The sequence below is a fragment of the Budorcas taxicolor genome, chromosome 8 (genome assembly GCF_023091745.1).
Source record: "Budorcas taxicolor isolate Tak-1 chromosome 8, Takin1.1, whole genome shotgun sequence".
In the NCBI taxonomy this organism is placed as follows: Eukaryota; Metazoa; Chordata; class Mammalia; order Artiodactyla; family Bovidae; genus Budorcas; species Budorcas taxicolor.
In genome coordinates, this window is record NC_068917.1 from 66,603,349 (window position 1) to 66,626,510 (window position 23,162).

At 45.8% G+C, this 23,162-nt stretch overlaps 1 protein-coding gene across 1 annotated transcript in view; it reads left to right on the plus strand.

Annotated features, from left to right (window-relative positions):
* The first annotated feature begins 6,521 nt into the window (after positions 1 to 6,521).
* Positions 6,522 to 23,162, plus strand: part of GALNT12 (polypeptide N-acetylgalactosaminyltransferase 12) — a 32,150-nt gene continuing 15,509 nt past the window's right edge. Inside the window, exons 1-3 of the mRNA XM_052644773.1 lie at positions 6,522 to 6,886; positions 17,156 to 17,325; positions 22,627 to 22,816. Of these exons, the coding sequence (XP_052500733.1) occupies positions 6,522 to 6,886; positions 17,156 to 17,325; positions 22,627 to 22,816 (725 nt within the window). The remainder of the gene's footprint in view (positions 6,887 to 17,155; positions 17,326 to 22,626; positions 22,817 to 23,162) is intronic.

Consider the following 23,162-nt stretch of genomic DNA (forward strand, 5'->3'; position numbering starts at 1 on the left):
TGACTTTGATGACTGCCAGCCAACAGACATGTCTGGGCTAATCATTTACACTGACCAATCCTTTGTAATTTTTTACTTCTTCGACTTTACTTGAAACTCCCAGCCTCTTGATGAAAGTGAAAGAGGAGAGCGAAAAAGTTGGCTTAAAGCTCAACATTCATAAAACGAAGATCATGGCATCTGGTCCCATCACTTCATGGGAAATAGATGGATAAACAGTTGAAACAGTGTCAGACTTTATTTTTGGGGGCTCCAAAATCACTGCAGATGGTGACTGCAGCCATGAAATTAAAAGACGCTTACTCCTTGGAAGAAAAGTTATGACCAACCTAGATAATATATTCAAAAGCAGAGACATTACTTTGCCGACTAAGGTCCGTCTAGTCAAGGCTATGGTTTTTCCAGTGGTCATGCATGGATGTGAGAGTTGGACTGTGAAGAAGGCTGAGCGCCGAAGAATTGATGCTTTTGAACTGTGGTGTTGGAGAAGACTCTTGAGAGTCCCTTGGACTGCAAGGAGATCCAACCAGTCCATTCTGAAGGAGATCAGCCCTGGGATTTCTTTGGAAGGAATGATGCTAAAGCTGAAGCTCCAGTACTTTGGCCACCTCATGTGAAGAGTTGACTCATTGGAAAAGACTGTTGCTGGGAGGGATTGAGGGCAGGAGGAGAAGGGGACGACCGAGGGTGAGATGGCTTGTTGGCATCACGGACTCGATGGATGTGAGTCTGAGTGAATTCCGGGAGTTGGTGATGGACAGGGAAGCCTGGCGTGCTGCAATTCATGGGGTCGCGAAGAGTCAGACACGACTGAGCGACTGAACCGAACTGAACTGAACCTCTGTGCAAATCAAAGTTGAATGAGTTCATACTGGACCCTCTTTCCTAGTGCAATAGTGTGTTACTGATTCAAATCTGTTCTTCCCACTTTAACTAGTGTCCAGCTTTGTTTATCATTGACATGTGCTCATTATAGGGTGCCTATACCCTGGCATGGTACCTGGCATATCACAGATGCTCAATAATATTTCCTGTTGAAATACGTTGATTAAAATCACCCATTTGTTCCAGTTATCTATCGTTGTATTACAAGCCATCCCAAAACTTCATGGTGTAAGACAATATTATGTTCATGGATTCTGTGGGTCAGGGGTTTGAAGACAGCACTTCTCTGGTCTGATGTCTGGGGACACAGCTGAGATGATGTGAAATGACTGAGGAGGATCCACTTCCAAGATGGCTTCTTCACTCACCTGTCTGATGCCTGGGCTGGCTGGGGTGGCTGAAGGTTGGGTTCAGCTGACACTGTTGAATGGGTGTCTGCCTATGGCCTCTCTAGCATGATGGCATCAGGATAGTCATACTTCTTTCCTGGCACCTCAAGACTCCAAGAACAGTGGGCCCATGAAGTTTCCCAAGGTGGAAACTTCATGGCCTTTTATCCCTAACCTAAGAAGTTAAACCTAACTTCTTTGCTAACTTCTTTTCTAGTATAAACCTAACCTCTTGCTCCCATATTCTATTGGTTGAAGCACTTATAAGTCTGCCTTGATTCAAGGGGAGGGAGTTTCAAAGAATTTGCAGCCTTGGTTTGTTTATTTTTATTTATTTATTGGCTGTACTGGGTCTTGTTTCTGCGTGTGGACGTTCTCTAGGTGTGGTGACCGGGGGCTAGTCTTGTGGTGCACGGTCTTCTTATTGTGGTGGCTTCTCTTGTTGTAGAGCGTGGGACTTGGCCCAGAGCATGCTCTGGGCTCTAGAGCATGTGGACTTCTTTTGCTATGGCTTGAGGCCTCGAGAGTGCAGGTTCAGTGGTTTGTGGCGCATAGGCTCAGTTGCCCTGCGGCATGCGGAATCCTCCCAGACTAGGTATCAAACCCATGTCTCCTGCATTGACAGGCAGATTCTCTACCACTGGAGCACCAGGGAAGTTCTGCAACCTGGTTTTAAAATCATCATAGTATCAGAGTCAGATTTGGGAAGAATTCTCTTGCAACTAATCCTCTGTATCAGTGAGGATTAGACTTGACTGCCTAGGACAGAAAATCCATAGAAACAGTGGCTTCAGTACTATAGAAGTTTCTTTCTCTCTCACATAAACAAAGCCTGGAAGGAGGCCATCTCGACTGGTTCAGTGTCCACAATGTTAAGGAACTGGACTCCTGCCATGGTGTTTCACCATTTTCACTGGATGACCCAAGGAGGTTGGTTGAGCTCCAGTCTTCATAGGCACAATCCAACCAGCAAGAAGAAAAGGTAAGGAAGTTTCCTTTGAGGACATGACTCAGAAGCCCCATCTGACACCACCATTTATGGCCCATCAGTGGCACACTTAAGTCACTTGGCCATGCCTAGCTGCAAGGAAGGCTGGGAAATCTAGTCTTTATTTTGGAAGATCATAGGTCCAGAAAAATAAGCAATTAAAAAAAAAAAGGATTCTACTGTTAAGGAAAATGAGAAGATTGGATGTTGGCAGATATTTAGCAGTCTCTGCCACACCTTTTTATCCTGTTCTATTTCCTGTTCTGCTACTGATCAGCAGTGGGCCTGAACAAGATGCTTCCTCTGGCCTGGTTACCAAGTTCTCCGGTAATTAAGAAGGAGGATGCTGCAATCTAATAAAGAAGTTGAAAAGATTAAACAAATAAAGTGTCAAGGCTCTCATCTCAGGGAGAAGAACTGGAGCACCACCCAATCAGCCTCCTTTCTACTTTTCTGTGTGGTTTTCCCCTGGGATTTCTGGGAGCAGATTTTGAAAACTCCCAAACAGATTTGCTAAGTTCTTTCCAGCAAGAAGACCTAAAGAATTCATGTCTGTTACATTTTGGGAGTAACTTCTCTCTACACTTAACCAGGCTGAGCCCTCCATCAAGTATTAATACTTTCCCACTAAATTCAAATAGGTGCCTGCAGAAGTGAGTGTGAGACACAAAGTCAGCCATGAATTGAGCACTTCTTATGTGTCTGACACTGAACCAAGTTCTGGGATCATAAAGTTACCTCAGCCTTAATGAAAGGTGAAAGTGAAGTCGCTCAGTCGTATCTGACTCTTTGGGACCCCATGGACTATAGCCTACCATGCTCCTCCCTCCATGGGATTTTCCAGGCAAGAGTACTGGAGTGGTTGCCATTCCCTTCTCCAGAGGATCTTCCTGACCCAGTGATCGAACCTGGGTCTCCTGCATTGTAGGCAGACACTTTACCATCTGAGCCACCAGGGAAGTCTCAGCCTTAGTCCTTTACATTCTTTTTGTTACAAGGTCAGGTTGTGAATTAAGTACAGTCCATTCCCAGGTGGCACTAGTGGTAAAGAGCGTACCTGCCAAGGCAGGAGACATAAGAAATGTGAGTTCCATCCCCTGGAGAAGGGCATGGCAACCCATTCCAGTATTCAGGCTACAGTCTGTAGGGTCGTAAAGATCCATAGGGTCGTAAAAAGTCAGACACAACTGAAGTGACTTAGCGCACAGTGTAGCAAGAGCATTGAATTGTGTCCCTCCCCACTAAAGATCTTTACAGATGTAATCAAGTTAAGATCACGCTACAATCAAGATAGAGGATCAGGGCTGGGATTAGGGTGAGATGAATGAGGTGAACTGTGTAAGCACAAGGTCAGATTCTGCCTTTATTACAGTGGCCCACATCCAATGACCAGTGCCCTTAGAAGATAAGTAGAAGGGACAAAGAGGCAAGACCAGAAGAGTGCCATATGAGTATGGAGGCAGAGACTGGAGCAAGGCAGTCAAGGAATGCCAAGGATGGCTGACAAGGGTGGGAGAGGTTCTCCCCTGGAGTCTTCAGGGAGACTGTGGCCCTGCTAATAAGACTGATAACAGACCTCTAGCCTCCAGAACTGAGGGAATTAACCTGCGTTGTTTTTAACCACCTAGTTTGTGGTACTTTGATATGGCAGTTCTTGGAAACTAATAGACATGGCCGGTTTGACATGTCACCTTGGCTAGGCTTTAATCCTCAGTTATTCAATCAAACAATAATCTAGATGTTGTCTTGAAGGCATTTTGTAGATACGATTAACATTTATGATCAGTTGACTTTAAGGAAGGAGGTTGTTTAGGTGAGCATGGTTTCATCAGTTAAAGCCCTGATGAGCAGAACTGAGATTGCCCTGGAAAATAAATTCTGCTTATGGACTGTCACAGAGTTTCAACCTGTCCTTCCTGATGGCCTGCCCTACAGATTTTGAACTTGCTTGACCAGTCTCCACAACTGCATAAGCCAGTTTCTTGCAATAAATGTCAATATATCTCTTACTGCTTTGTTTCTTGTGTGGAACTCTGACTTATATACAAAAGGATGATGTGAACTTCAAATACGTTTACTTAAAAAGCTATGGAATTGCTGAAGGTTTAATGGAGGAGGTGGCTTTTGGCAGGGCCTTGAAGGATGGGTAGGAGTTTGTTAGGTGGGAAAAAGCTTTTCCAACAGAGAAAACAGCCTGTGCAAAGGCCTGGAAACCATGCCTCCTCTACCCTCAGTGATAGGCTTACAGAATTTGGAGTCACATTCTGGTGGCCTCTCCTGTCAAGCTGAGGACTTCAGCACTTGTCCTGGAGGCTAGGGAGTCTCCTTTATTTTTTGTTCATGTATCTCTTTATTTTTTCTTTTTAAACACCAAGATATAATTTTCATAGGTCTAGTGCACAGGTTTTAAAGAAGAACTTGGTGAATTTTTACATATGTATATATCCATGTAATCCCCACAATAATCAAGATATAGAATCTGGGCTGGGATTAGGATGAGGTGAGTGAGGTGAGCCGTGTAAGCACAGGGTCAGATTTTGCTTCTAAGATTTTGATATTTTGTTCATCATGGACTTTTGGCATTCATTTTGATTTTGAAAACTATTGTTTATTTTGATTACTTAGGTTTATTTGGCCCACACTTGAATTTTCCACCTTGGAGAGAGCCTCATGCCTCACTATAGTTTCAGTTCAGTCGCTCAGTCGGGTCTGACTCTTTGAGCCCCCTGAATCGCAGCACACCAGGCTGTCCATCACCAACTCCCGGAGTTCCCTCAGACTCACGTCCATCGAGTCAGTGATGCCATCCAGCCATCTCATCCTCTGTCGTCCCCTTCTCCTCCTGCCCCCAATCCCTCCCAGCATCAGAGTCTTTTCCAATGAGTCAACTCTTTGCATGAGGTGGCCAAGACCCTATTAAATATTTCCAGCAAGCCTCCCTAGGGAAAACCTGGAGCCAAGGCCCAGGGTACTTAACATGAAGGCCTGGGGATATGTGCAATCATGTTATGGGTGCCTATGCATGTTTTTCTAAGGGATAGTTCATTCCTTTGATCAATTTCTTGGAGGCATCTGTAAAGTGAGGAATAAGAAACAGAGTAGGCATTGAGTAACAGGGAGCCAGTGGAGGGTTTGTTATGCAAGGTATGGAAGCAATATGTCCTAGGTCGGTATACCTGCAGGCCTCAATGAAATAGCCTGGAGTCAATTAGCCTCACTGTGCCTGGGTCTCCTCATCTGTAAAACGGAGTAGTCCAATCCTCTCTTATTGGACCTATGTTCAATCTCGGTTGGGAAGATCCCCTGGAGGAGGGCGTGGCAACCCATTCCAGTATTGTTACCTGGAGAATCCCCATGGATGGAGGAGCCTGGTGGGCTACAGTCCATGGGCTCGCAAAGAGTCGGACACGATGGGCGACTAAGCACAGAACAGCACAAAGGTCAGAGGAGATAATGGCAGTGAAATTTGTAGCGCCCTGCACAGCGCATCGGAGAAGGCAATGACAACCCACTCCAGTACTCTGGCCTGGAATATCGCATGGACGGAGGAGCCTGGTAGGCTGCAGTCCATGGGGTCGCTAAGAGTTGGACACGACTGAGCAGCTTCACTTTCACTTTTCACTTTAATGCATTGAAGGAAATGGCAACCCATTCCAGTATTCTTGCCTGGAAAATCCCAGGGACAGAGGAGCCTAGTGGGCTGCCATCTATGGGGTCGCACAGAGAGGACACTACTGAAGCGACTTAGCAGCAGCAGCAGCACTGCGCATTCGGCCAACACTTACGGAGTACTTGCGACGTGCCAGGAGCTGAACTGAGTCTATACCTTTTTAATAAAGCCCACAGTTCGGTGAGGAAGGTCCGTGTCTCAGCTAGCCGGCGTGCTGCGGCTGCTGCTAAGTCGCGTCAGTCTTGTCCAACTCTGTGCGACCCCACCAGGCTCCTCCGTGCCTGGGATTCTCCAGGCAAGAATACTGGCGTGGGTTGCCATTTCCTTCTCCAATGCATGAAAGTGAAAAGTGCAAGTGAAGTCACTCAGTCGTGTCCGACTCTTCGCGACCCCGTGGACTGTAGCCCACCAGGCTCCTCGGTCCGTACCCTGCAAATATTCGCCCCCTCTGCAGGCGGGCAGGGCGGGAAGGGGGCGGGGCGCAGGTGGGGCGGGGAGGGGGCGGGGCGGCGCGGCGGTTCCGGAATCCGGGTCTCGGGCTGCGCCGCCGCCGGGGGCGCGCCAGGCGCTGGCAGGAGCTGGGGGGCGTATGTTGGGGCGTGCAGCGCGGAGACGCTGCCCGCGAGGGCTGCGGCGCGGCCGGGAGGCGCTGCTGGCACTGTTGGTGTTGCTAGCACTCGCCGGGCTGGGCTCGGTGCTGCGGGCGCGGCGCGGGGCCCGGGCGGCCGAGCCTGGACTCCGACGCACCCAGCGCTCCGGGCGGCGCGACCCGGTCCTGGCGCGGCCGCCGGTGCCCGAGGACGCTCTGGGCGCCCACGGCGAGGCAGTGCGGCTGCAGTTGCAGGGCGAGGAACTGCGGCTGCAGGAGGAGAGCGTGCGGCTACACCAGATCAACATCTACCTCAGCGACCGCATCTCGTTGCACCGCCGCCTGCCTGAGCGCTGGAACCCTCTGTGAGTCCGCAGGTGGCGGGAGGAGCATCGCCCTCTGAGTCTCCGCGTCTCAGTTTCCGCGGCGGGGAAGTGGCGGGGTGGGACCCGGCTCTCCAAAGACCTGGGGAGCTCGTGTCTTGTTGAGTCACTCGCAAGTGGGCAGTGAAAGTTCATAGGGGTGTGGGAGAGAAGAAAGTTTTGAAAGTATTAGTCGTTCAGCGTACCCGACTCTTCGACCCCATGGACCGCAGCCCACCAGGCTCCTCTGTCTATGGGATTTTCCAGGCAAGGATACTGGAGTGGTTTGCCATTTCCTTTTCCAGGGGATCTTCCCGACCCAGGGATCGAACCCGGGTCTTCTGCACTGCAGACAGATTCTATACCGAGTGAGTACCAGGAAAGTTTTAAAAAGTGACCCCTCCCCCCCCCCCCCCCAAAAATCTCGGAAACCGACAAATCTGCAGACAGGTTTAATATGAGACCCTTAGGGCGCCCTTCTTGGGTTGTAAGGGACCCCCAACCCCCAGTCTAATTCCCCCTGAAACCTTCTGCTCTGGCTAAGCTAAGGACCCGTGGGCTTCAGACAGGCTTCACTCACTTACCTGTGTGCACCTGTGTGCGCCGGGGCCCATAAATGAACCAGGAGTGAAGGGAACCACGGGCAGGTGAGGTGAAAGGTCAGGGCAGCAAGAAGGGCAGGTCAGAAGCAGCAAGCCTCCTTCCCCCTCTCTGGGAGCTGGATTCCTCAGCTTTACCATAGGAAGACAGGGAGGAGCAGCTGGTGGGAAGGGCTCCTTCTGGCACTGGTTCAGCCTAGCTTGCTCCTGTGGGTGACACAGCTGTGGGACCTATGTGGTCAGAGGCCTCATTCCTGTTGGAGCTGTTGGCTGGAGGGGTTGTGCCCAGTGCAAAGGGAACAGGCTGGCAGGTGGAGCCTGGCCTATCGCCTTTCCTCTTTTGGCAGGGGTCTTTCAGGTCCCTGCTGGAGTCCCCTCCTGAAAGACTTGGTGGAAAAGAGGGGTCAGAGAGGAGATTCTGGGAGTGGGACAGCTTCCAGTGTGCACCAGGCACCACCCTTCCCTGCTCCTTGTCCTTCCTGCTTACAGGTGTGGAAATAGGCTTAGGTCAGATGACTCACTCAAGGGCCCAGAGCTGGAAAGTGACTAACTGGGCTTGAGGGACGTGGCCCTCCTGGCCCCTTGGGCTCTGTGCTGATTTCAGGATTTTTAGGGAACTGCCATGTGGATTCTTGGCCAGAGAGAGCATGGATGTCTGCAGGGAGAGACCCAGCTCTGCAGCCATCGGCAAAGTGTGGATGGTTGGCACCTCACTCTCTCTGCTGCTTTTCACGATCTACTTGTGTCTGCTGCTGCTGCTAAGTCGCTTCAGTTGTGTCCGACTCTGTGCGACCCCATAGACGGCAGCCCATCAGGCTCCCCTGTCCCTGGGATTCTCCAGGCGAGAACCCTGGAATGGGCTGCCATTTCCTTTTCCAATGCATGAAAGTGAAAAGTGAAAGTGAAGTCACTCAGTCGTGTCCGACTCTTAGCGACCCATGGACTGCAGCCCACCATGCTCCTCTGTCCATGGGATTTTCCAGGCAAGAGTACTGGAGTGGGGTGCCATAGCCTATGCTTTTACCTTAGGCATCTTCAGTGTTTATGTTTTTGAGTAGAGCTTTGTTTGTTAGGGTTGGTAGCAGTTCCTCCCCTTCAACCAAATGGTTAAACACATGTTTATCTCCTTGAAACTCCAAGGGTGCTCACTGAGGCAAGGTCTAGGGGAAGCTTTCAGGTCAGACTCAGGGTTCAGACCCAGTTCCTATGAGATAAAACCGTGGCTCTTTCGCTCATCAGCTCTGTGATGTTGAGCAAGTTATCTGGCCTCTCTTGAGCCTCAGCTTCCCAGTCTACAAAATAAGGGATGAGTAGGAATAACACAAGCTAGGAGTTGATGAAACACCTGATACCTGGATCACACTATGTACTCAGTTCTTGTTTTTACTGCCAACAGTACCCTCAGGAGGTTGCTTTTAAGAGTCATCCAGGGATTGGTCATAAAGTTTTTCTTTTCCAGGTTCTGACTTCCTTTATCATTCGAGGTTGTGAAATCCCTTTGAAACATTGTGGGGTTTATGGTATCCCGTCTCCATGGTGACACAGCTGCCCTGTGTCCTGTCAGGATTTGCTTATAGATCCTGCTGTTGCTTTGACCCTGGGAAGTTAATCCAAACCCAGCGTGATAAGGTATGTGAAGGCCTCTGGCCTTTTAATTCCTGCAACAAGGCCTGTTGGGTCATTCTTGCCTAGCTGGAGAGAAAGGTGAGCTCCGTCTGTGTTAGTCTCAGCCCAGCCAGGCCTTCTGATATAACTGAGGTGTAGCCAGTAGTGTCAGGGCCTTTCATGAAGATTCACTTGTTTATTCCATACAGGCGTGGAGGACCTGATAAGGTCTTGAGATTTTAGCCTGAGAAACTGGAGTAGCAGCTTAGAAGTTCAGTCAGGGTCATGGTAGGGAGAGGGTTGGAACTATAATTAGTAACAAGCAGAGGTGTGGTTAGGATCCTTGAATGTCATAGCAGAAATGGCCCTGAGGGAGCATCCAGTCTTACTAGAGAGGATAATCTGTGCCCCCAAAGTAACACAGATCTGGAGCAGAGTCAGAATCTTTTATTCCTTCCTCCCTTTCAAGATGGAGGCAGTTATTTATCTATTAATTTTAATTACCCAAACAGTACATGTTCACTCTAGAAAATTTTTCATATACAGGGAAGCAAAAATAAAAAATCATCCATTAACGTACCACCCTGAGGAGAACCACTGTTAACATTTTGCTGTGTATCCTTGTAGACTTTCAGGTATACAAAATAGATTTTGAAAAAGACATATATGGGTGTGTGAGTGAGAACATACTCAGACATGAGTATATACAAGGCCCACACACATTTTTAACCAACAGGGGATAAACCTCTTATCATAGGCAAAGAGTTAGGAGCTACTATAGGACTGTTTGGCTTGGTTCTTCTGGTGTCTGCAAGCCTTGATAGCTGCTAGAGAAACTTTGAAGTATTAACTCTAAGTCCTCGAGATTTGACGTAGACCCCCGCCCTTCTGCAAGGCTCATTATTCGCACGCCAGTGGATTAGCTCACACTTTTATTTATTTATTTATTTTTAGTTATGGCACTGAATCAAGGAGGAGGAGGAGGAGGACAGGACGTCCTTGCATGGTAGTTTAGAAAGTATAGGGTTTAAAAAACTCTTTCACAAATACTGTTTTATTTGAGCCTGGCAAAGAGAGGGAATTTTCACTCTGAGATGGTGACAGGCCAAAGTGGGGAATCAGGTAGCTAGGTCTGTGGGCTTGGGAAACTTTGAACAGTTATGTAAGGGACCGTCCCCAGAAAAATTAGGAAGAGTTTTGAGTTGGGCCGAGGCTGGGGCTGATGTGTAACTAGGGTTGAAAGCTTAGAGCCTGTGAATTTCTCGTTCTGAAGAGGAAGGATGGGTGTTTTTGACGGTGTGGGAGAATACCAGAATTAGATAAAATGGGGACTGATAACAAGTTAAATGCAGTTGAAACTAGTGGTGAAATCACATCCAGTTTACAAAGTAGATGGTGGCCAATAATGTACCAATACTTGGAGAAAGTTTTCGTTTTCATTGATCAGTTCTTGAGATAATCATCTTCTGTCATTCTCATTTGCATTCTGACCTGTTATCTTAGCAGGATAGAAAGTTGGAGTGACTGCACCCTTGGGGCTGTGCATTTCCACCACACATGTATGGAGATGCCACGCATGTGAATATCAGCTGTTTTCTGCCATCGCTAATGAGTTGTGAACCACTGGTTAGAAAAGTGTGTAAATAATACACACAGGTTTTTGCATTTCTCAAATGTTTTGCCCTGGTTTTAGCCTCATTAATGCTATAGTTGCAGGTGTGTGTCTGAGTTTAAGGACTAGGACTTGGGTGCTAGGATGGTGAAGAGTTTCAGCATAGCTCCAAGCAGATAATTCAGCAAAAGTAAAGTTTGTGTCTTGCAGGGAGTCAGTTGGGATTTCTCTTTTTGCGAGAGATAGCCTGCTTGTCTGTTCTCTTAACAACAATACCTTTGGAAAAACACATCACACATGGGGTGGAGCTTATTAGACTTTGTTTCTCTGCTTCCCCAGTAAAGTTATAAACTGAGGCTGTTTTACTGGGTCTTATTAGACCCATCTTGTGGTTGTCAGTATGGTTCCATTCTTTGAATCAGTACTTTAAGCCTATAGAACAGGTTCTTTTTAGTTAGAAGTTTCATGATGCCTTCTCCTATCCTTTCACTTCTGTGACCTTAGATTTTAGGCATGTCTCTAATCAACATGTTGCTGGATTTTGTGTTGTCACTGAAAAAAAAAATCCAGACTGACAATCTTTAACTAAATATTTATGTCCATTTATACTTACTGTGCTTACTGAAACTTTAGTGTTTGATTATGCCATCTTATTTATGCTTTCTGCTTATTATGCTTTTTCTATGTTTTTTTCCTTTTTTATACTGCTTTTTTTAATTGATAGAGGTTTTCCTCCCCTTCTGCTTCCATTTTTCTCACTCTACTGATTTGAAAATTATCTATTTCCAATCTTTAGTGGTAAATTTGAAAGTTCAACATCCATTAATAATAAAAACCCTCCAGAAAGCAGGTGTAGAAGGAACATACCTCAACATAATAAAAGCCATATATGATAAACCCGCAGCAAACATTATCCTCAATGGTGAAAAATTGAAAGCATTTCCCCTAAAGTCAGGACCAAGACAAGGATGCCCACTCTCACCACTACTATTCAACATAGTTTTGAAAGTTTTGGCCATAGCAATCAGAGCAGAAAAAGAAAAAAGGAATCCAGATTGGAAAAGAAGTAGTAAAACTCTCACTGTTTGCATATAACATGATTCTCTACATAGAAAACCCTAAATATGCCACCAGAAAATTACTAGAGCTAATTAATGAATACAATAAAGTTTCAGGATATAAAATTAACACACAGAAATCTCTTGCATTCCTATACACTAACAATGAGAAGACAGAGAAATTAAGGAAACAATTCCATTCACCACTGCAACGAAAAGAATAAAATACTTAGGAATAAATCTACCTAAAGAAACAAAAGACCTATATATATAAAACTATAAAACACTGATGAAGGAAATCAAAGATGACACAAATAGATGGAAAAATATACCATGTTTATGGATTGGAAAAATCAGTATAGTGAAAATGAGTATACTACCCAAAACAATCTATAAATTCAATGCAATCCCTATGAAGCTACCAACAGTATTTTTCAGAGAATTAGAACAAATAATTTCACAATTTGTATGGAATTACAAAAAACCTCAAATAGTCTAAGCAACCTTGAGAAAGAATAATGGAACTGGAGGAATCAAGCTGCCTGACTTCAGGCTCTACTACAAAGCCACAGTCATCAAGACAGTATGGTACTGGCACAAAGACAGAAACATAGATCAATGGAACAAAATAGAAAGCCCAGAGATAAATCCACACACCTATGGACACCTTATCTTTGACAAAGGAGGCAAGAATATACAATGGGGAAAAGACAATCTCTTTAAACAAGTGGTGCTGGGAAAACTGGTCAACCACTTGTAAAAGAAGGAAACTAGAACACTTTCTAATACCATACACAAAAATAAACTCAAAATGGATTAAAGGTCTAAACGTAAGACCAGAAACTATACAACTCCTAGAGGAGAACATAAGCAAAACACTCTTCAGCATACATCACAGCAGGATCCTCTATGACCCACCTCCCAGAATATTGGAAATAAAAGCAAAAATAAACAAATGGGACCTAATTAAACTTAAAAGCTTTTGCACAATGAAGGAAACTATAAGCAAGGTGAAAAGAGAGCCGTCAGAATGGGAGAAAATAATAGCAAATGAAACAACTGACAATTAATCTCAAAAATATACAAGTAACTCCTGCAGCTCAATTCCAGAAAAATAAGCGACCCAATCAAAAAATGGGCCAAAGAACTAAACAGACATTTCTCCAAAGAAGACATACAGATGGCTAACAAACACATAAAAAGATGCTCAACATCACTTATTATCAGAGAAATGCAAATCAAAACCACGTGAGGTACCATCTCATGCCATCAGAATGGCTGCTATCAAAAAGTCTACAAACAATAAATGCTGGAGAGAGTGCAGAGAAAAAGGAACCCTTTTACACTGTTGGTGGGAATGCAAACTAGTACAGCCACTATGGAGAACAGGGTGGAGATTCCTTAAAAAGCTGGAAATAGAACTGCCGTATGACCCAGCAGTCCCACTGCTGGGCATACACATCAAGGAAACCAGAATTGAAAGAGACGTGTGTACCCGAGTGTTCATCGCAGCACTGTTTACAAAAGCCAGGACACAGAAGCAACCTAGATGTCCATCGGCAGACAAATGGATAAGAAAGCTGTGGTACATATACACGATGGAGTATTACTCAGCTATTAAAAAGAATGCATTTGAATCAGTTCTCATGAGGTGGATGAAACTGGAGCCTATTATACAGAGTGAAGTAAGTCAGAAAGAAAAACACCAATACAATATATTAATGCATATATATGGAATTGGGAAAGATGGTAACGATGACTATATGCAAGACAGTAAAAGAGATACAGATATAAAGAACAGACTGTTGGACTCTGTGGGAGAAGGTGAGGGTGGGGTGATTTGAGAGAATAGTATTGAAACATGTATATTACCATATGTGAAATAGATCACCATTCCAGGTTCGATGCATGAGGCAGGGTGTTCAGGGCTGGTGCACTGGGATGACCCTGAGAGATGGGATGGAGAAGGAGGTGGGAGGGAGGGTCAGGATGGGGAATACATGTACAACCATGGCTGATTCATGTGAATGTATGGCAAAACCGCCACAATATTGTAAAGTAATTAGCCTCCAATTAAAATTTTAAAAAATTAAAAAACAACAAAAAGAAAGTATATAATTATATATTCAACTCAAAAGATCTAAATTAATCAGTGGATCTTGGAATGCTTTAACATTGATCACTTTCTTTCCCAGTTTGTATGTCATTTTATTCCAGTATTTTAATTCTGTCTTGCTTTTTAAATCAACACATTAAACATTTTTTTAATGCAATATTTGTTTACATTTATCCACAAGTTTATTTTTTCTTCCCATCATTCTTTCCTGAATGGTGGTCTTTGTATCTTGGAGACCTTTCTGGAATTCTTTTCTTCTTCCAGAAATATATCATGTATTTCTTGCTATAGACAAAGTTATTGTTATCTGAAAATGTTTTCTTGTTTTGTTCTTGTAAAATAGTTAGGTTGGGTATTTAATTCCAGGTTGACAGTTTGGCATTTGAAGATAGTATTCCACTGTCCCCTGGCTTGCTCCATCACTGTGAGATGTCTATACTGAGTTAAATTTTCCTGTCATTTTTGTTTCTTTGTCCTTCGTTTGAGGTTCTCTTATTTATTTAATCATAAGAAGCATACTTATTCATGTTCTGTGTCTGCTACTTCTAATATCCAGGTATATATATTTTCTTGTTGTTCCTGGACTCTGAGGACTTCTTTTGTTTTCTGTAAGCTGATCCATACATTTAAAAGTTTTTTTACAGTATTAAGAATTTTTTAAGTGTCCTTTACTACGTGTGAAAGTGTTAGTCACTCAGTTGTGTCTGACTGTTTTTCGACCCCATGGACTGTATCCCACCAGGCTCCTCTGTTCATGGAACTCTCCAGGCGGGAATACTGGAGTGGGTAGCCATTTCCTTCTCCAGGGGATTTTCTTGCCCCAGCGATCAAATCCGGGCAGAGGCACCATCTGAGCCACCAGGAAAGCCTAATCTTCCATACTGCCATGAGTGGAAGTCCTAAAGAAAGTGAAAGAATCAAAGTGAAGTCACTCAGTCATGTCTGACTCTTTGCAACCCTATGGACTGTAGCCTGCCAGGCTCCTCTGTCTATGAGGATTCTCCAGGCAAGAAACTGGAGTGGGTTGCCATTCCCTTCTCCAGGAGAATCTTCTCAACCCAGGATTCAAACCCACATCTCACATGTTGCAGGCAGATTCTTTACCATCTGAGCTACCAGGGAAGCTCATGGAAGTCCTATATTCACTTAAAAAAAAAAAAATTCTCTTTTAGATAGGGTTCTTTTGATTAAACTAATTTAAGTCAGTTCAGACTGACTTACATATAGAAAATATATTGACTTCTATGACAGAAAGGTCTAGGATTTGAACTGGATTCAGATTATTCTGGGCTCTGGATATAGGGACTCAACTTATGTCATCAGGAAAATGTTGATTGGCCGGGCCTGGGACATGTAACCTTCCCAAAGGGATGTGTATATTTGTGTATGTATCCATATGTGTGTATATGTGCAGCCCTGCACAAAACATACAGCTTGAGAGTCCAGGAGGCATGGTTCCTGAAAGGGAAATCAAAGTACAGTAAGGTGAAGAAAGGAGAAAGCATTCTGGGCCAATAAAACACACCTGTGCCCACTGGGACCTTCTTGGCCTGTTCTCCAAAGGATGCAAATTTTCATTGTTTTAAAGATGTTTATGTGATAACCTAAATATAAACATAAAAGATCAGGAGGTATTTGCCACACCCATTTATTCATAACCATAAAATACATAGACATATACTGTACTGGTGGAGATTATGGTATCCTCATCCAGAAGGGTTTTGATGAAGACTTTTAAAGAAGATTTTAAGGAATAATGCTTGTGGAACGTTTAGCACACTGCCTATCATATAGTAAACACTCAATAAATGTTACTATTATTACTAGATACAGTGCAAAGCATGCAGAAAATACACAGTAAAGCGCAACTCTACCCCTGCCTTCACAGAGCATATGGATTATACCAGAAAGTTAAGGAAAAGATGGCTTACTATGATTTAGTAGTAAATTTGCTTCTGAGCTCTCTTTGTCTTTCCAGAAGTGAAACCCTGAGTAATACATGTCTGCCTTTGTCTAATTGAAGAATACACAGCTTTTTATTGCCCAGAAAAAGAGGGAAATGTTTTTCCTGGATGCAAATTTAGAGATATTCAGGAGGATATATTGAAATTCATGAAGGAGAATGCACTTAAAGGATGTTTTATCTTTTTTTTTTAATTGAAGCATAGTTGATTTACAGTGTTGTATTAATTTCTGGTGTACATCAAAATGATTTCGTTATTCTTCTCCATTTTGGTTTATTACAGGATATTGGATACAGTTCCCTGTGCTATATACTAGGACCTTGTTGTTTATCTACTTTATTTATAGTAGTTTGTATCTGCTAATCCCAAACTCCTAATTCATTCCTCCCTCTCCCGCTTTCCCCTTTGGCAGCCATAAGTTTGTTTTCTATGTCTGTGAGTCTGTCTGTGTTTTGTAAATAAGTTCATTTGTGTCATATTTTAGATTCCACATATAAGTGATATTTGTGTTTCTCTGGTGATAGTACCTGCCTCCTGAGACTGTGGAGGCCATTAAATGATTTAATACACAGCGAGTGCTTAATTGTGTCTGGATTTAGCATACCTCTGAGTACTAGACAGGTTGCATAGAAAAGCTGCCATAGCCCACTAGAAGCATCAGAGAGAACTAATTGCTTGTACTACATGAAAAAAAATGTATTTTTCTGAAACCTAAAGTTAAAGACTTTTTTTAATCTTTAAAACAAAGAAAAGCTAACATTTAGTTCCACAAGTGCACCGATCCAAAGAGAAATGGTGGAAATAATGACAGTGAGGTTTTCAAAATGAAATTTATTCAATTTAAAGAAAGGGTGAACATATTCAGCGAAGACTTTAGAAATGGTCCGCATCAAACAAAGTCTTTAAAAAACAGAAAGAAAGGATGCGGTCTGAGCAGAGGCCCAGCAGTGGGGCTGGAAGGGTGTGGACAGATGGGAGAGGTAGGCGTGAGGCGGGGAGAGCTGACACTACCCCCTCCTTTCTCAGTCTGCTGAGTTTGAATGTTGCAGAAATCTGAAAATCGCTTTAAAGTTTAGAAACAGCATCCTGCAGGTCAAGCTCAGTAGGTATCATTTTAGAATCTTTTAAAGAATCTGCTGGGATTCCTACTGGATCATGGGTGACTCTGGAAGATCCCAGCAGGTTATTTACCATTTCCCAGAGGGAGGCCCTGAGACCATGACCTGAGTTCCATTCACTCCAAACCCAGCACCAGCCTGGGCCTGGTATACAAGTCACCAGTAGGGTCTTAATTCCTGAAATTGTGTTGTATTTGCAGGTGCAAAGAGAAGAAATACAATTATGATCAATTGCCCACGACGTCGGTCGTCATAGCGTTTTATAATGAAGCCTGGTCAACTCTCCTTCGGACAGTTTACAGTGTCCTTGAGACATCCCCAGACACCCTGCTAGAAGAAGTTATCCTTGTAGATGACTACAGTGATCGAGGTGAGCCCCTGACTTGGGCTCTTGGAGGAGCCTGCCCTTTGGTGACTGTGCCTGCGAGGCAGGTGTGACATGGGTGCATAGAACAGGCCGGGAAGGATGGGCTTCCTGCGTCTCCCTGGCCTGGCCCCTGCCCTCAGGGAGCTCGGAGCTGGGTAGGGGGATGCAGATGTGATGGCAGAGTGCTCTACCGCTCGGTGCTATAGGAGGCAGAGAGGGGACCCTCACCCACCTGGGCGCTCAGGAGCAGGTGGTTGACCATAGTCTTGAAGGCTGGGTAGTTTGTGGACTGCAAATGAGGAGGGAGGGTGTTTCAAGTGGAGGACACAGGGTATGGAAAGGAGTTGCAGTGCTGTGTGGACTGTGTAGGATCTGCAAGTAGTTCAGGAAGAATGGAGAGCTGGCTGCTGCAGGGAGGAGCAGGAAGAGGGCGCAGGACTTAGACGCAAGGCTGAGGAGTTGGGGCTTTGTCCTGAGGGAGAAACCAAGGCAGAATTTCAAGCAAGAGCCATCTGTTCTTTGGGGAAACCCTCTGGACTGGAGTGTGGAGAATGGGGTACTGGGAAGCTCTACAGGGAGATGAGGGGGCTGTGGAGGTGACCCAGGTTGGAGGGGCGGGGAGGGCAGGCAGGTGGGAGGAGGGTGTTTAGGAGGCAGCGTCTACAGGCCTGGAGACTGGCTAAGCTGCGAGGAGGACACTCGGGCTTCCGGCCTGGGTCTCCGGGTAAGTGGTGGTGCCCTCCTTGAACTGGAAAAACCGCAGGGCTTTGGCCTAAGATACTGACTTTGAGATGAAATAGAAAAGGGGCAGTCCAGACAGAAGAAGAACTGAAGCCACGGCGAGACATTCCATTGAAAGGATGGTCAGTGTTCCTACAGACCTGACCAATGACCTGGGATCCAGCAATTCACCTCCAGGCCGAGGCTGGCCCTTTATTATTCAGGAGGCTTTTTTTGAGCATGTGCTGGGTGCTGGGGATTCCATGGGAAACAAGATAAATCCCTGCCCTTGTAAAACTCACATTCTAGAGCTGTGGGTTGAGATGGTCAATAAACACGCGGAGAACATAACACATGCATCACATAATACAACGCTATATATACATACATCACGTAATACAATATACAGCTTACATAATAGAACCTGATACTGTACTACAGCATGAGTAGAAAGTGCCCTGAAAGAATAATGGAAACAGGAGAACGCCTAGAGCTTGGGGACCAGGACTACTCTAGCTGATGGAGATCAGGGAGGCCTCTTTAAAGCCAAAAGCTGTAAACTCCAGGGACAGTGAAGGACAGGGAAGCCTGGTGTGCTGCAGTTCATGGGGTTGCAAAGAGTCGAACACGACTGGATAACAACAACAGTATGAAGAAGAAGGCAGCCCAGTGAAGGTCTGGGCAGGGGGCCCGGGCTGGGAGCAGCAGGTGCAGAAGCTGAAACAAGCAGCCATTCTCAGGGTCAGACCACCAGCCAGTGGAGGGTGACCTGGGGATGGGATTTCGGGGTGGATGAGGCCAGATCAGGTGGGGCCTTGGTGGACAATAGAAGGAATTTAGCTTAAGTAGGAGCCTATAGGGAGCTGCCTGATGGCTGTTGGGAGAGCTGTAAGGTTGCTAGGTCTTGGGGACTCTCTGTGCTGCCCTGTTGAGACAGGCTGACTGATGCTGGGGGTTGGGGAGTGGGGATGGGGGGTGAGGATGGAAGGAGGATGTGTGAGGGGCTGCTGTGGCCTTGCCTGGCTGGGGTTAGTAGTGTCAGTGAAGCAGTAGTCAGATAAGCTTAAGTGAGGGGAAATGTCAGGGCCTTACCACAGGGAAAGCTGTGGGTGTGGTGCTGAGCCTGTTTCCGACCCAGTCACCAACCTCTGGGCACCCCCTTCGGGGTAGAGCCGCTGCTTATCTGCCGCTTCAGGCCCTGAGGCTGGTCTGTCTGACCTCAGAGCCTGTGTATCTGTCCTGACTGGTAGGTGTGCTGTTCTCACAGAAACACAAAATAACAGTGATTTACATGAGATAAAAGTTGATTTCTCTCTCCTGTTGCAAATCTGGGATAATAGACTAGGGCAAGTGTGGCAGCTCCATGGTGTTAGGGCCCGGCTCCTCCTGCCCTGAGTTTCCCCTTTCTCAAGGATGGCATAGCCCAGGCTGGCTCTTCACCTCCTGTTTACTCCTGTCAGTGGAAGGGTTTCCAGGGGACTGGGAGTCCACTTGGAAGTCACCCTCACATCCCATTGAGTAGAACAGGGCCACTTGGCGACAGCTACTTGTGAGGGAGACTGGGAACATCATCTCTATGGTGGGTGGCCATGTGCTCAGCTGAAAAGCATGGGGAGAGTGAGTCGGGACAGCTGGCATTCCCCCTGGCAGCTCGCAAGCGGGGCTGGAGGCCGAGGCCTACTGTAGTCTACAAGGCACTGAGGTACGGGGTCTGCGGCTGTAGGTGAGCTTTACCATAACCTGTCACGGCACCTCAGGCAAGTCACTTGTCTTCTGATTTTTGGTTTCTCATCTGTAAATGGGTTTATCTGCACTTAAATCAGGGCTTCCTGGATGGCACTAGTGGTAAAGAACCTGCCTGCCAGTACAGGAGACATAAGAGGCTTAGGTTCAATTCCTGGGTCCAGAAGATTCCCTGGAGTAGGGTATAGCAACCCACTCCAGTACTCTTGCCTGGAGAATCCCATTGACAGAGGAGCCTGGTAGGCTACAGTCCACAGAGTCGCAAAGAGTTGGACACAACTCGGAGAAGGCAGTGGCACCCCACTCCAGTACTCTTGCCTGGAAAATCCCATGGACGGAGGAGCCTGGTGGGCTGCAGTCCACAGGGTCACGAAGAATCGGACATGACTGAGTGACTTCATTTTCACTTTTCACTTTCATGCATTGGAAAAGGAAATGGCAACCCACTCCAGTGTTCTTGCCTGGAGAATCCCAGGGACAGGGGAGCCTGGTGGGCTGCTGTCTGTGGGGTCGCACAGAGTTGGATACGACTGAAGTGACTTAGCAGCAACAGTGACTTAGCACAGCACATTTAAATCTGACATTTGTGGTGAGGAATGAATGAGATCACGTGTAGCACAGAATCTCACGTATCAGCCAGCATATTAGTAGGATGTGTCTCCATTTTCTTTCCTCCCAGGGTTGTTTTAAATATGTCTATGTAGACACTGGTTCTGAGTCACACTGCATAGCCTAGAATCCCAGCTCCAACATTTTGCAGCCGTATAGCCTTGAGTACGGAGCTTAACCAGTTTCAACCTTGGCTTCCAGTCCTGTAAAAGGGTATAATAGTAGTTCTTACCTTCCAGGGTCATTGTGAGTATTAAATGAGGTGGCAGCTTGTTAGGACCTGGCACATTGCTGGCACTTGTTCAATGATAACTTCTGTTTTTAGGAAATATTTTAAAAACTGTAAAGTGCCTGAAACTTTCAGAAATGTATTCATTCAGAAGTAGACATCAGATTATTTCTTTTTATGGGACGAAGCCACTGCTCAGCAGGCAGGAATATGGTATGAACCCCTTCAGCACAATTCAGTTCTCCTATAAATACAAGGTTCTGTGGGGCCAAGGTTCTCCGTCCCCATGGTGATGATGTATAAACCAGGATTCTCCCCTCAGCCTGTACTGGAGGAAGAAGTCCTGCCCTGTGCTCTCCTCCCACCCTTCCTGCACCCTCCTCACACCCTTCCTGCAGTGTCAGCCTGAGCCAATGAGAGTTGTCAGCACCTTCCAGGATGGGATAAGACAGTTCAGGCAGACAGAAGATTGATGCCGACCAAACCCATAATGAGTAGTGGAGAGCTGCACCAGCATTTTCCTGTATGTTCACTGGGCCCTGCTACTAATTAGCTTTGCTTGGGAAGTCTCCTCCCTTATTCCTGCTATCTACTTGTACGCAATTATATTTAGGGTTGAAAAATCAATCAATGAATGTTTATTTTTGTTTTTTGTTTGAGTATCAAGAATATTTAGAGAAACATTTCACCAACAACAAAGCAACTTAGGACATTTTACAAGGTTTTCCCCTTCACTGATGACTGAGGATGACTTTGAGACAAAGCCCATGTATTAATCAATGTGGGGAGATGCTGTCCTTTTTATTTTGCTGAGTGGTTCTCACCTGACCCACTGAGGGGTGTGAATTGGCGCCTTTAGTTCCAGGGCCTATGTGTGGAGTCAGGAGTCCAGGGGCCAGTTCTAGCTGTGTGCCTGTCCTTTCAGCTCATAAGGACTCATTTCCTCTTCTGCAAAATGGGGTAAGCATGTCCTCCTGACAAATTTTGGATTTGTTTAATAAGGATGAGAAACTGTAGGAGAAAGCTCTGGAGGCAGTGTTAAGGCTGTGGACTCGAGCCTGAGTCCTTGGGTTCAAATCACAGCCCCTCCACTCTCTTGTCTGGGACCCCAGCTCATCACTTAGCCTCTCTAGCCTCAGTGTTCTCATCCATAAAATGGGTACAGTAGTAGTACTGTAGTAGTAGGGGCTTCCCAGGTGGCTCAGTGGTAAAGAATTCACCTGCAGTGCAGGAGACACAGGAGACTCAGGTCTGATCCCTGGGTCAGGAAGATCCCCTGGAGGAGGAAATGGCCACCCACTCCAGCATTCTTGCCTGGAAAATCCCATGGACAGAGGAGCCTGGCAGGCTATAGTCCTTAGGGTCGCAAAGTGTGGGATGTGACTGAGTGACTGAACACACACACAGTAGTACTTACTTCATATGGTGAGTTATGTGGATCACTTGGACAGTAGTAATTAGCACACTAAGCCTTCTAATGTTGGTCACCATTATTATTATTATTGTGTCAACTGAATTGTGCTTCTGAGAAAATTTGGATTAATGTAATTATAAATAAAATCTATGTTAACATAGTTCCATGTAAATTAAAATTTTATGATGTATTACATATTAACATAACATTTATGTAAGATTTTTTGGAAAAATTGTGAATGGATGGCTCTTGTGCTTTTATTTCAATGTTCACAAGTCAAGGTCGTTTTGGTGGGGGGATAGCTTTATTGAGATAGATCCACATGCCACATTCACCCCTTACAAGAGCGCATATCTACCTACCTGTGTTTTGAGCAGGAGCCCTTCTTCAGTGGTTCTAGAATCCTCCATCCCTGCCTCCCAGCCTTCCGGGGGCTTCCAGGCTTGATTCCTGGTGCTGTGAGGATATCCCTGGTGCAGAACAAAGGAGGCTCGTGTCTATTTAGTCTTCTTTTCAGGACAGGGAGGTCCTGGGAGGACACGGCTGGGGATGTGTGGTGTGACCCTCGTTGTCCTGCTTGCCTCTGCAGAACACCTGAAGGAGCGCCTGGCCACCGAGCTGGCGGGGTTGCCCAAGGTCCGTCTGATCCGCGCCAACAAGAGGGAGGGCCTGGTGCGAGCACGGCTGCTAGGGGCCTCCGTGGCCAAGGGTGACGTGTTGACCTTTCTGGACTGCCACTGCGAGTGCCATGAGGGGTGGCTGGAGCCGCTGCTGCAGAGGTGCGTCTGTGGGTGGTGGGGTCCCCGACAAACTGGCATGGGAGGTAGGGGTGCTGGGCTCAGATGCTCCTTGGCCAAAGCCTCTGTACCCTGGCGTGGAGGGGATGTGTCCTCCCATGTGGAGGGGATGTCCTGGGGCTGTAGAGGCTGTTAAGTTAGTTAATATATAGCCAGCACTTAGAACATACCAGTAGATAAGAGGCCCCAGATGAGTGTTTGCTTTTATTACTGCTTATTTTACACATTTATCATAGAAAACTTAGTATGATCAACCAAGAAAAAAAGTCACATAGAATTGTATTCCTAGATAATATGTTTTGATGTATTTCCTTCAAGCCAGCTGTCT